Source organism: Electrophorus electricus, chromosome 16, assembly GCF_013358815.1.
Source record: "Electrophorus electricus isolate fEleEle1 chromosome 16, fEleEle1.pri, whole genome shotgun sequence".
Taxonomy (NCBI): Eukaryota; Metazoa; Chordata; class Actinopteri; order Gymnotiformes; family Gymnotidae; genus Electrophorus; species Electrophorus electricus.
In genome coordinates, this window is record NC_049550.1 from 5,937,768 (window position 1) to 5,951,375 (window position 13,608).

General features: G+C 35.5%; 2 protein-coding genes across 6 annotated transcripts in view; one reads left to right on the forward strand and one right to left on the reverse strand.

Moving 5' to 3' along the window:
- Positions 1-256: 256 nt before the first annotated feature.
- knstrn (kinetochore localized astrin (SPAG5) binding protein) lies at positions 257-5,164 on the reverse strand. The gene is made up of 8 exons (XM_027006139.2): positions 5,027-5,164; positions 4,614-4,725; positions 4,506-4,532; positions 4,263-4,362; positions 3,073-3,187; positions 2,505-2,563; positions 1,454-1,528; positions 257-1,369 (listed from the first exon to the last, which is right to left on the reverse strand). Exons 2-8 carry the CDS (start codon positions 4,718-4,720, stop codon positions 1,238-1,240), a joined length of 615 nt encoding a protein of 204 aa, XP_026861940.2. The 5' UTR covers positions 4,721-4,725; positions 5,027-5,164; the 3' UTR covers positions 257-1,237.
- Positions 5,165-5,454: 290 nt separating this feature from the next.
- Positions 5,455-13,608, forward strand: part of knl1 (kinetochore scaffold 1) — a 21,673-nt gene continuing 13,519 nt past the window's right edge. For 2 of the 5 annotated variants that reach the window (XM_027006185.2, XM_027006186.2), the window contains exons 1-8: positions 5,455-5,660; positions 6,115-6,149; positions 7,552-7,591; positions 8,573-8,632; positions 8,736-8,818; positions 8,903-8,958; positions 9,687-9,736; positions 10,990-13,608. The exon at positions 10,990-13,608 is cut by the window's right edge and continues 315 nt beyond it. In XM_027006185.2, the coding sequence (XP_026861986.2) occupies positions 5,628-5,660; positions 6,115-6,149; positions 7,552-7,591; positions 8,573-8,632; positions 8,736-8,818; positions 8,903-8,958; positions 9,687-9,736; positions 10,990-13,608 (2,976 nt within the window). In that variant the 5' untranslated portion in view covers positions 5,455-5,627. Of the gene's footprint in view, positions 5,661-5,703; positions 5,780-6,114; positions 6,150-7,551; positions 7,592-8,434; positions 8,498-8,572; positions 8,633-8,735; positions 8,819-8,902; positions 8,959-9,686; positions 9,737-10,989 lie in introns of those variants that run through there. The other 3 variants (XM_027006187.2, XM_027006188.2, XM_027006189.2) reach the window with 3 other exon arrangements.

Sequence of the window (13,608 nt, forward strand, 5' to 3'; positions counted from 1 at the left end):
TTCAGAATAAAAGGCCGAAAACCCGTGAAACGTGTTGAAACTGAATAAGTAAACAAGCGCGCAAGCAAACCAATATAAGCCTTTATGTTCTCACAAATTAGCTATTTTTGCATTCTCACACAAACTGTTTTCTCACAAAAATATTGGCTTTTCCTTGAAAATAATCCTCAGGTCCAAGTAATTTTTGAATAAAACAATACGATTAAAAATAAAACCAGCAATTAAGCAAAACAATAATTAAAAGTGAGTCTCCACATGATACTAGAAATTGTATTGCAATAAGCTCATTTGTTAGTTTGAGAAATCTGAAAATCAAGTGCCGTACATGTCATTTCACTATCGCCACACTTGAATGTGAACAGACATTTCATTTCACAAACTATATGCATGTGCAGACTTTGTTGTGGGGGAAAATGTCTCAATGTAACTTATGAACACATGCTGACGTAAACATGGATAAATGCATTATGAAGTATTTATGTAAGGTGTTCTGAATGTAATATGTATACACCTGTCATGTTCCTGGTGGTTCTACATCAAAAGCTGTGGCTATGAAAATGTTTTCAGATCTTTTCACATGCTTAAAAAATAGAATATTCATACATAATATTAATTAGAAATCAACATAATACTAAGTTGGCTTTGAGAAGATGTATTAATGTGAATAACAGAATGCTGAAAACTCAGCATTGTTGCTTTTCACTGTGTTGATACTGCTTGGGTGCCTTGGTTTCTGATGAAGGAAACCAAGGCCAATAACACCAGATTATAATTTCCTAGAAAGTACAGATAAATCAGCATAGCTCACAAGCACATGGTACAAGTACACGAATGTTCTGGTATATCTAATCTTTTCTACTTTGCACCTTCTGCATATTTAAAATAAAGTCAAATAAAAAATCAAATTCCAGCCTTGGCCTAGTGGAAGGGTCCATCTGAAGGCACAAAAACAAACAACAAAAAAAGCTGTACTCTCGCAGGTGTGAGGTGTTTCATGAGAAGCTGCGCTATGCGAGTTTAACCTACTTTAACCTACTTACAGAATACCATCTGATGTCACTAGATAAATCATCTGACGCTAACTAAATCATCTGATGCTTGCTCAACTTCCAGAATTTTGTCTATATACACCCAAAAACAACTTAAATTCTTTATTGAATATATAACAAAAGTCCACTCATTATAGTAACAAATTAATTATTTAAAATTGCTGTAAACTACAATAGTAATTTTTCTGTTATTCAATCAGCAATTTCTCTGCTTCTTCTAGTGCTTTCTCCATCTCCTCCACATCCAAGCAAAATGATTCACCATCAAGATGAAACTTTTCTCTCGCCTCTTTAAGGGTTCTCATAGTGTTCTGCAGCTCCTAAATCGAGAGACGGATAAAAATAATAACAGTAAAGTTAATTTAAACAAATGGTATTACAAATTAGATGTTACTGAAACTTACTGTTAAATGTGTTCCATGCTGTCTTGCAACTTCATCAAAGTGCTTCAGCTCGGTCATCAAATTTTGTGAAACAGTCTGTTAATACATAGACAATCAATATTTGCAAAACACTTCTCATTTCACAACTTTTTTCAAAGACTCATGACAGTTTAAGGTCTTATCCTGTCAAATTGTAGTCAATGGTTTGTGGGGAACAACTCTTGGAGCATTAAAAAAGAAATGCGTTCAAATTGTTGGGGCACATTTTAAAACACTTGGTCAGGCCACTCAATTAAAAGCACCTACCTCAATCAGAAGGTGCCTGTCTATGCAGTTCTACGTTAAAATTTCTATGCAATTCTACGTTAAAAGTATGAAGGTGCTTACTTGGACCAACTGAAAGTAGTCCTTGTTACAAAGTTGTACAAAAATAAAGGGGGGTGAGGGCATGCAGAATATTTAGCACACTCCTTTTGTTATACATTTAGAGGTGTAAGAAGGCAAAGAGAAGTACAGCTGTGTGTGGTCTACTGGTGTGGGACACCAAAAGTGAAAATGTTGAAAATTGTGACTGTAGGCAAACTGGTAGGATGAGAGTATTGCAAACAAGTAAAGCAGGATGAGGAATAAAAGCAGTGAGATTTCTCCTGTTGAGAGGAAGGCCTCCATGATGGCTAGCAGTGCAGCAAAACTGACTACTGTCAACAGGCACCAATTCGAATTCCAGTGCAATTATTTACCCTGTGGATAAACAATATGTGCATTTTTTTGTTTTTCAAGGCTAATTAAAAAATATGTGCCCTAAGCCACTACATTAAAAGAGAATAGCTTGGTACAGAATGCACAGAATTAAATTCAGTGGGGAAAGTATATAGTAGCTCAACGACTGGTTTGCTCCAGTGAAATCTTTAGACACTCAAGTATACATTTTTTTATATTTGAACAGGCACATGGAACAAAAACACTGAAAAAGCTTTAGCAAATGAATCTCCCTTAAAAATGAAGAAAGATGTACTGCACCCATTTTATAAATGACATTTAGAGTAATGAACAAATGAACAGAAAATGTTACCATGATTTCTTTTCTTTGTGCTTCCTTTTGTTCTGTTTCCCCAATTTTTTCACCTGAAACTATAGACAAAAAATAAAGTTTGTTTGCATTAAAAAGTTAGTTTAATTAAATAAAGCATTATTTTCAAAAGACTACACTGAATATCGCTTGCTTCATATTTCTCTTCTTGGAAAGATACATAATTGCTCCAATGTAAGAAGCTTTCTATATACCGTCTTGTTTGTTCCATATTGTGAGAAAGCAATGAATTGGACAAATAGCCAGCATTTTGTTGCGATTACACATACTTAGAACCACCTTTTGTTCCATTTGCCATCAGGCAAGGCAGGCAACTGCTTGTTCGGGGTTGGGGTCGGGGGGGGGGGGAGGGGGGGGTCGTCCCCTGAGGGCTGGCAAACTACAAAACTACAGCAGTGGCAATGTGCAAAGTTTGTAATGACAATACTACAATTAATTTTTTTTGTTTCGTTCCCATGATGTTCAATTATAGTTTGTAATTAATATTTGTCATGATATATTAATTAACAATATATATAAATTTTACATATATAAATTGAAAAAAAATCACCTGGGTCAAGCTTTTCCAAAATAAGAAGGGCATGACAGTCCCGGAGCTGTTTCTTAATTTCACTGTTTTCATCTTGGAGATCACGGCACCGTTGTTCTAAATCAGCCACACATTCCTACAAAGACAGAAGAGTCTATTACAAACCATGTTTTTTTTTTTGTCTGAAAATAAAAATACAATTGTTAAGAATATAGCTCATTCATTTCCATGCAATTTTGACGAAACTAAGCACAAAAACGTTAATGTGAGTTTTTGAAATATCTTTTTCTTCTTGTGTTCACACTAGAAATTACGCTAGATGACCTTAAATATATTTATTATAAATCATTTATATTTCATAGAATATAACACAAGCAAAAAATAACTAGCCTGATATGAACATGAAAGCAGAATTCTTCCACACCATATTTCAATCTCAACGGCTATAGTACATTTGCATTCCTGAATGAATTTGCAGCTTTTCGGGGTGCAAACTTGCTCCAATTAAGGGAGCAATAAGTCATTTTTCCAGCATCTCTTCATCTCATTATGCTGACACCTAGTGTCCTGGATATTTCAGTGGCCTGCATGTGAGTTGGACCAGCTTTCTAGAGAATAAACTGGTTCAATTGAAGACTGCAAATCAATTTGATTCTTTATCTCACATGAGCTGCTCTTTATAAGATAAAAAAATTAATTAAAAATTGTGATAAAATGACCTTTTGCTCCTAGAGCTGTCAAAGATATTCGGACTGTAAGTGCAAGAGAGCAATGGATGTCGAGTTTACTAATGCAAAGTCAACCCCCTTTCTCCGTGGTTCTGTTTAAAAGATACCCAGCGCAGAGAACGTAAGGTAAAGGTCATAAGTTTGAGGAACTTTATATATATATATATATATATATATATATATATATATATATATATATATAAAACAAACGCTTGAAAAACATGAAACCAAAAATTAATATCAATTAATTCGACAGTCCATTTTGTTTCTTTTAATAAACCTGTTGTGTTTAACCATGATTATCCAGTGACCTGACTGGAACCATTTGGGTACCACTGACATTTTCCTCACAAATGCTTTCGTTGATAATGGAGGCACTCTCATTCCATTCAATATACTGATATGTAGAAACTTAAAACATGGTTTTATAAGACAATTAAGAAAATACAATAGGGCAGATCACACAAAGATCAACACTCAAACCTTCATTTCCGAAATTTGTTTTTGCAAATCTTCATTTGCAGTCATTAAAAGGTGATTCTGTTCTCTTAGATCATTTTGTTGTCCATATTTTGTCGTGGCTCTGAAACAAACAAACAAACAAAAAAACAAATTGTAACGTTAACTCTTTTTTTAAAGAAAGCAATAATTACGAAACGCTGCAGGGTATCCCCAAAATAGTTTTACTTTATAATCTATTACAGACTGCCCATATAGTGTTCTTACCCTTTAAGACCTTTTGTGAGGTTCTTCCTGAAAATAAATAACACCGTGTTATTTCTAAACGACTCAGCCATCGTTGAAAAACAACTTACGAACACAGAACTGTCCCACCTTGACATATTTTCGGTGTCGATCTTAACGTTTGCTCTTCTCGATACATAATTCAGTTGTGTGGGAATCGCTGTATCTTTTATTTGAGCTCTATCCAGTCTCTTCATATTCGCTGCAAAAGGTTAAGGGAAGAGTACAAATACTGAAACTGTGCACTGCAGCATGTCAGTATTCAACGGAAAGTAAACAGCTAGCTAGCTACCTAATTTCGCCGAGATCCTATCGGATCCTAACGTTAGCTAGTTAACTAGCTAGCAACTTAGTACTTCGCAACTAGCGAGTGCAAAAACGGCATCTTAGGCAGCTATCTTTGCGCTTACATTTCTGTTTAGTCAAAAAAAATCTAGCAAGCACTCGTGAAACTATTAGCTAAGTTGTCTATGAATTATATTAAGATAATGTAAGAATCTTACCAAACAAAATCGGTTACGGTATTAAACTGGATAGATTTAGCTAGCGGACTAGAATGTTAGCGTTGTGAGCGTTCAAATTTCTCGCGTCATTTCCGTTAACATTTTCTTATTCGCTGATTTGTTGACGGGAATCGCTCGGTGTAGTGACAATAATTGCACCATCCAAAAAACTGTTCTATGAGCGTTCGCATAGGGTTAAAGACGTTGTGACGCACAATCTATAGCAATCCAGCCAAGTTATAATGGGACTGAAAAGTCTTTTTGGAAAATAAACAAACAAATAAATTAATAGTTCTAAACAACATTATGTAGCTTACTGTTTGTATTGAGTAGACTGCTAAAAGTATATTATTCATATACCCTACTTAGTATGTTTATTTTTAAAATTAAATCACTTGTGTTTATTTCAGCACAGTCTAAGGAACGACTATAGGACTATTACTATTGTAAATGTATTGAGCTGTAATTTTGTGCTAAAAAATTCAAAAATGTTTACATGTGCAATTTAGATCTGCTTTAGTGGCCTTGTTGATGACGTAGACACACTCGTGGTGGAACTTTTGGCGAACGCAAAAATTGTCACGACAGAGGGCGAGAAAAAATGCGCCTAACTACTACTACGCGTGCGCTGAAGGTAAGCGGAAGGCGGTTCAATTTAAACAAGAAAAAGAAATGTTCAAATATTAACCGGCGGCGGGAGGGAATTATTTTGGACTCGCGAGTGATTCTTAAGACAATATTCTGTTTGTCTAGGTAATGTTAAAATCTTTGTATCATACCAAGTCCACTTAATGAAGGGAGATTAACGTTAGCTTTGCCAGTTGGTTTAGGTTAATAAAATTTAAGTTAGCTAAGGTACTAGGTAGCTAGTAAATAGCCAATCGATTTAGTGTAGAGCCAGCTTAGTTAAAGTAGCTATTTTAGTTAGCTAGCTAAATGGAAGCATGATAACTGAACCCAGCTGCAGTAGAGAATAACTGAATACTTATATTATAACTTTAGCTGGCTACTATCATTCCGTTTGTTTTTCTTATGCAAGATGATTGTGTTTTAGTTTTCTTGTTTGTTTGTTTTGCATTATTCTGCAGTCTTGGATGGAGCAAAACGACACACTGAAACTTGGGTAAGTAAAGTCTGCTACTCAGTTAAACTTACGTACCAGCCGAGAAGCATTTCGATATTTTTATTTTGAGACAAACGTTAAATGATTCTTTTGTTTAGAGTTTGGTTCTTGTGTCATTTTACTAGCTAGCTACTACGTTAATCTGACGTGTTCTGCCTTGTGTGTCATGAATGACTTCGTTTTGGGCAAAAGCCATATGTTGGCTAGATGTTTTTAATGTGCATTTGTAAACACTTGATGGGGAAAAAAAACAAAACATTAACTTTTATATTTACTTTAAGGTATCCCTCACCTTTTATTGGATAAGTAATTAGTCAGTGATGCTCCAAAGATGATATTTTCAAAATAGAGCTACTTTGAGCATAGGGGCTTCTTTTATGTACTTTGAAAAAGCAGTTTTTACTGTTATACAATTCCAGTAGTATGGCACCTGCACAAGAATCTTACGGGACTTCTCAAGAATAGCATTTTTTTAGACAAAGACAAGATTTTAATACTAATACAAATTATGTAAATTTGTAAATTATATATTTTGCTGCTTTGGGAAGGCTGTCAACAAAATGTTATTCTCATGTATAATGACAATAAAGATTCTTAAATAAAAAGGGAAGTGATTATTTAAATAGCAGAAAAACATACAAGTGCCACAAATAACATCTCACCTGAGTCTTACAAGTTTATAGCTAACAAATGTGTCGCATTGCTGAACAGAAAACATGACTGTCCTAAAAGATATCCAGAATATTTAATAGGTTCTCAAATCCACAAATTTTGTTCAGACAACTAAAGGGCAAAAACAATTTATTATACAAACCTGGAAGCAGTATTAGACTTGCAACATTCAGATTATGCTGTTGGCAAATCTCCTGAAGGGCATTCCACCTCAGAAGGTATCAGTTAAGGAACCTAATGGGTGCAGATGAACATCAAAGCAAGGGAAAGGCAGGGAAAAAAATTCACAGGATAGGATTGTAAAAATAATATAATAATAATAATATATTGAAAATATGAAAAGAGATTTTTCCCAAGATAGTACAGGAAAATGTTTGGACAAGAAAAGAAAATTTACAATACTGTTCAGGAATTAATATGCACTACTATGTTTTACTCTAGTGGTGAATTTTAAGTGAGGAGTGGGGTTTTTTTGTTGTTGTTTTTTTTTTTTGTTGGTTTTTGTTGGTTTTTTTATTAAAACAAAAACAAAAAAACCTTGTCAAAGTCTGAAATGCCTGAATGAGCTGCTAGGCAGCATTCATTATATTAAGATATTAATTTCAAGGTTGGGGATCATGGTGTTATTTCTTACTCTGATTCAATTGCTGCCATTTGTCAAAAAAATGCCATTTTGTGCACAATGGCCTCCTTTTTGTAACAAACACTTGGATCTTATTTCTGCCTGTAGGCTTGACCCAGACGGATTGTCTAAAAGGAGAATTTCATCGGTATGTATTTAACCAGTACTATAATGGTGTTGCTTGCTGATTCAAGGTAAAGACTGCTAGTAGCAGTATCAGCATTATTTCAGCAGTATCAGCATTATTTCTGTCATTTAAGATTATCATAATTTTTACATTTACATTTACAGCATTTAGCAGACGCTCTTATCCAGAGTGACTTACAAAAGTGCTTTGTCATTTACTCATAGAATAATTCTAAGAAAAGGTAAAGGAATATAGTATAACAGCAATATAGTATAACAGCTTTATTCTGCCAGTCATAAAAAAGTGAAACTGTATGGCAATCAGATCTTTTTACTGCAGGTTTCTCAGAAAGCTTAATAAAGACTAAACTTGAACTACACTAGTCTGTTTAAGCAAAATGTAAAATACATATTTATTCATACTAAATCAATTAATTAAAATATTCTGTTGCTTGCTACTTTAGATACTGAAACGGCATCAGAGATATGAACATTTTCTGAAAAACAACTTAGAACTTAGAATAAAGAGCTTTTTTAAGACTTGTATTGTTAAATTATGTTTTCTGCCTGTCTAGGTATTATTGGAAAGGAAGCATATACAGCTAAGCATGTTAGCATAAGTCAATATAATGACAGTTTCAGTTCTGGAAATTTATCAGGCTGCAAAGTTTAGTTCTGACATTAACTGAATTAAATGTTTTAGATTAATGATGGCTTTCCGTAGTCTGGATTATAGAGCCAGGCATGTGGCATTAAACTCATTGGGAGGGTTACTGCCACCCCTTGCCACAACAAACATAAAACATAGAGGTAGCTCAGGGCTTGAAGCCACAGGAGTGAGTTGTCAAAGATGCTATATTTCACAAACTGAGGTCTTTGGCTAACTTGTATAAACTTCTATAAACCCAGCTGTTCATGAACAGAGAATGTACAGATTATTTCATCTTCCAAAAATGCTTTTTAAAAATGTTCTGATTACTGATTTTAATTTTGCCTGATGCAGATTCTAAAAGCTCCACGGACATCTATGAAAGCTTGTGGAGTGGATCAGGATGACAATCAGGTGAATAGTGTGACTTTGCTAGAGCAATGGTGCTTTACCTATCATCTTTTTGTTTATGTATGTATATATTTTGTTTTGTTGACTGTTCACCCTCTCCTCACAGCAGGAAAGTAGACCAACTGAAAAACGGCGGAACTCACGAAGAGTCAGTTTTGCCACCACAAATAATGTTCACGTTTTCTCAAAGTAAGTTGACTTGCATACCAATTCACTAAATCTTTGATATAAGCATAATATTAATGTGTGACTGTTTACTTCTTTAAAATGTAGAGATACCAAGACTGAACCTCCTGTATTGTCTCCCATCCACAACTCAACTGTTGCTGGTTAGTTCATATGCACATTTATATTTTAATAATAAAAGAAAATTCCTTTAAATTGATTAGTCATTAGGAAACAGATCCCCTGAAATGGTTAATAGAAGATGGTACCCCTGAAAGGGATTTGTGTGTGGGTGTGTGTGTCTAAATTCGCCATGCTGCTTAATAGAAGATAAAACCCTTTCAGGGGAACTGTGTGGGTGTGTGTGTCTAAATTTGCCATGCTGCTTTTTATTTGTAGTTGATTTGTAATTTTAGGCTGTTCCCTTCTGGTTGTTTATAGATGTGCATCATAGCAGTAGGCACACTGAGATTTTGAAGCAAAGTTTCTGAGTACCAGACGATATTCATAGTCTTTGATCACAAAGACACTAAATTGTTTCCTGTGGAGCATTACACATTACATGTTCAAAGATTACAGATTTTAATTCACAACCAGATAATTATTTGATGATTTATTATTGTTTTCTGCAACAGCATAATTGTCATGATAATGGAACAGTGTAAAGCTGTCTTAAGTTACATAGTTCATAAAGGCTGTTAGATGCAGTCGAAACCTAGCTTTAAGAAGAGATTTTCTTCAAGATGAGATTTATTTTATGCATACGATTTGATTGGTCGTATGGTAAATTCACTGTTTTGTATTTGTGAGAGCATTTGAGAGAGAAGTTTCATCCATATTCATGGAGTGTTTTGGCTCCTGTTTGAATTAAAATCCCACTCTGTAATTTCAGGCTTAGATGCTGCCCTAGACACACCATTACATGTGTCTCTGATTAAAAAGGTAAGTAACAACTACTTAACTTATTTGACCTAATTTCACCTGCTCTGAGATATTAAGGGCAAGTGCCCAGTTGCATTAAACATTTTAAGTTTCATTAAGTAAAATCTGTGAGGATTTTTTCCTAACCAAGGAAATTACTTAGGGATGCAGCATAAAAGCCCTGAAATGTTATGCTTAATTAACGGAAATCGGTGAGGGATTTACTACAGAGACTGAAGTTTGGTTGCATTAATATTCTCTTGTTTCCATGACAGTTTTCAGATTTCAGCTCTCCTTGACTTTTCAGTTGTTTCAGAAAGTTTGGCATTATTATAGTTATTTTTACAAAATGTAACTCATGAAAAATTTCCAATCAGGATGTCTTCACCTTATCAAACATTTCAGGGTGAAAGAGTCATCTTATCTTAATATAAAAATAATTTGTTTTTAAGTATTTTGTATTTTTCTGAGAAGTGTTATCTCAGTAAAGTTATATAATTTTCTAATATTGTTGAAAATAGAAGTAATTGTTAAATTCTAAACTGGATTTCATCTGGCATAATTATCAAAAATTGGATTAAATCCAAGATTGGATGATGTTTTACATTGAACCCTTGTAAAGACAAAACATATATGAGCCATTTCCCCTTTTGTGTATTCAGTTATTTTACTTTTTGATTTGATTTTGTAGTTTTGGGGTGCTGGAGAGCGGGAAAAACGGTCCAGTTTTTGTTTAATTAAAAATAAATAATAATTGCATCAACAGAACACACTGGATCAGATTGATTTAGTCTCACTTGGTAAGAAACGGAGTCTTATGCAATTTATGGCTATAAGTGATACAGCACCTCGAATATGGTAGTGATACAAATATAAAGGTAATAACAAAAAATATCACTGAGGGTCTGCAGTAACCAGGAGGGTGTTATTATAATAACTAATTGTTCAAGCAATTGATAAAACTATCTGAGGTGCCTAGACATATTTAAAATGTGAAAACTTCCCCATTATGTTATTTGCATGTTACTGTTAAAATGTAACAAATTGCATGTGAACTGAAGGACTGGGTATATAATGGCTAATGAGCCAGTTTGTTGGTATTGAAAGTTGGACACATTGCCTCAGTATCTGGATGCTGAACATTCTAGAATTATATGGCACTTTTGTTCACCTAAGCTTGGTATAGCATGTAAAATAATCTGATACTCTCTCTCTCTCTCTCTCTCTCTCTCTCTCTCTCTCTCTCTCTCTCTCTCTCTCTCTGTGTCAAACAGGGAAATTTCTTCCCAGATCCTGTTTTGCTAGATGACTGTGTGGACAAAACTGTGTTACTTGGAGATGATACTGGATGCATGGATATGACTCATAGTCATACAATTACAATTAACAACAAGGAAGTTGAAATTAACCCACAGTTCTGCTCCAGTATTGGTAGAAATGACACAGAGCATCACAACCTTAAGGGTCAAACTGATATACCTTCTAAGACAACTGCTGCTATGAGAAAAGATGCAGTAGATTGTGATTTCAATGATTTTCTTGCTAGTATATCAAAAAAAAGTGTTACAGAGTCATTTAAGAAAAAAAGTCTGGATTTGTTTGGATTGAAAGATACAAGTGAACTAGAAACGGATAAGGAGAATGTCTTACCATCTGTTTTTAACAAGCAAGTATGTTGTCCAGTTAATTCACAACCCAAAGGACTTAAGTCTAAACATTCAACTTTCACGTTTCTTGAGGAAGACCACATGGATATGACCAGGAGTCACACTGTTGTAATTGACAGGCAAGATACTGCTCAGTATGCTCCATATTTGGTACATGAAAATCATGGTAAATGCATGGGATCAGTGACGCAGTTGTTTTCAAATGATTCAGATAACATGGAGCTTACTCAGTCTCAAACTACTAATCTCAACACCAAACCCATGGAAAATGTGAGTCTGAACATATCCACGTCTGTGGATCAAAATGAAGCCAGTTTTGTCTCCGATGACACAAGTGGAATGGTAATGACTGAGGTTTTTGATGAATATGTTCAAGAACATGAGAATCAAGCAACCAAAGAAAAAGTAGTGTTCCTTTTCCCCCACGTCAATAGAATTTCTTCGATTAATCAGTCTAAAAACGGACATGTGTCTGACCAAAACACAGTTGACTGCCTTCAGAGTAACCTTTCATTTGCCCCAAAAAATACATTTGATGATATAGAAATAACACCACCTCAGACTGCTGTGCTTGAGATCAAATGTGGCAAAGATTCTTTTTGCAAGACAGGGAATGTTTCCTCGGTTGTGCCAACATTTTCCAGTAGTGATGGTGACAGAATAGGTGGCCTTGTAGACACTGAACCTGGGATGAGCAAGAGAGCTGCAATAGACACTGTATTACACAATGATCAGAGTGACTTTATGGAGCTAACATGTCAAGCCAATACTGCAACTGTGCTTATGTCTCCTAGTCCTGATGACATGGAATTGACCACATGTAATAATATTGCCATAAACTCACAAAGTATTTTGGCAACAAGTGAAAAAAAGTCAAGAAAACGTGCATCCTTCATGCTACCACCTTCAGTCTCTTCGGAAGTCAGACAGGTTGGTCATTTTCAGAGTGATCTTTCAGTTGCTCACATGCTTGATGATATGGAAATGACACAATGTCAGACTGCTGTTTTAGAGACCAAATGCTGTGCGGAGTACCAGCCTTTCAGCAAAACAAGGAAAAGTGTATCACTTGCATCAATGTCTTACAAAACTGATGCAATTGACAATAAAACTATGGACATCACCCATGAACTCGGTGGGAATAAGTCACTGAATAGATTTTCATCATCTGAGAGAAGAAAGTCTGAAAGCTCTGTGGAACCTACAGCACAGAAAAGTCTTGACCAGGACCTGCCTGATTGCATAGAAATGCATCAGGGAAGGGCTTCTTTTATGCTTATTACAGACATGGAACTGACAGGATGCCAGTCTGTTCCAATTGACACAAAAAGTGCATGGCAATCAAGTGCCTCAAACGCAGCACAAAATCCACCCTATTTGTTAACTTCCAGGTCTACTGTGTTGAACACATGCCAAATGGAAAAGTCTAAAGTAGTTAGTGACGAGCCAGGAAAAGTACTTCCCACGCCAAGCATAGATTGCAGGTCTCCAGTTGCAGCAGTGGTTGTGGATGCTGGAAATCCTGTAGGCAATCGGAAAGAGGAGATGTCTTGTTTAGTTGACACGGACTACAAAAACTGTGATGCCTCACATCTTAGCAATGTATTGGGAAGCCAGTCACTTAATTTGACAGCAAAAAATTTAGAGAACTCTGAGGAACACTGTGATATGGAGCTTACCAAGGCCTTTACAATGCCCTTTGAAGATCAGTGCAGTGTTGCCTTTAATCAGCGAGAAATTACAAAAGAAAGTGCAGGGAATTTGTCTGGTGTCACTGACCACAAGGCATTTAAAGACTGGGACTGTGCATTTAAAGACACAAGAACTGTGACAGCTATCAAAACTAATTTTGAAGTTGAGTCTGAAGTGGATGCTGTCAAAAAAGAGTGTGATGGTTCTGTCCAGTTAAGACGCAGGAGCCTAGCCGACCTACAAGTGGAACTTAAGAAGATTGCACAATGTGTAAATGAGCCAAATGGATTGGTGAAAGGAAGTGCTACAGCTCCTATAGCCACCTTCATTGGTTCTGAGAGGTGTATAGCTGATGGACATTCTGAGAGAGACAGTTGCACAGAGCCTCCAAAGGAAACACCTAATGTAAAAAATAAAGTCAACTCTTCTCATAATGAGTGCCTCACTCCTTTCAACCTCAAGAACGCTCTTGCAGCTAGACTGTCCATTGGTGGTATCATGCCAAAACTTCCTCTGAGGGCAAAGTCAGCAAGC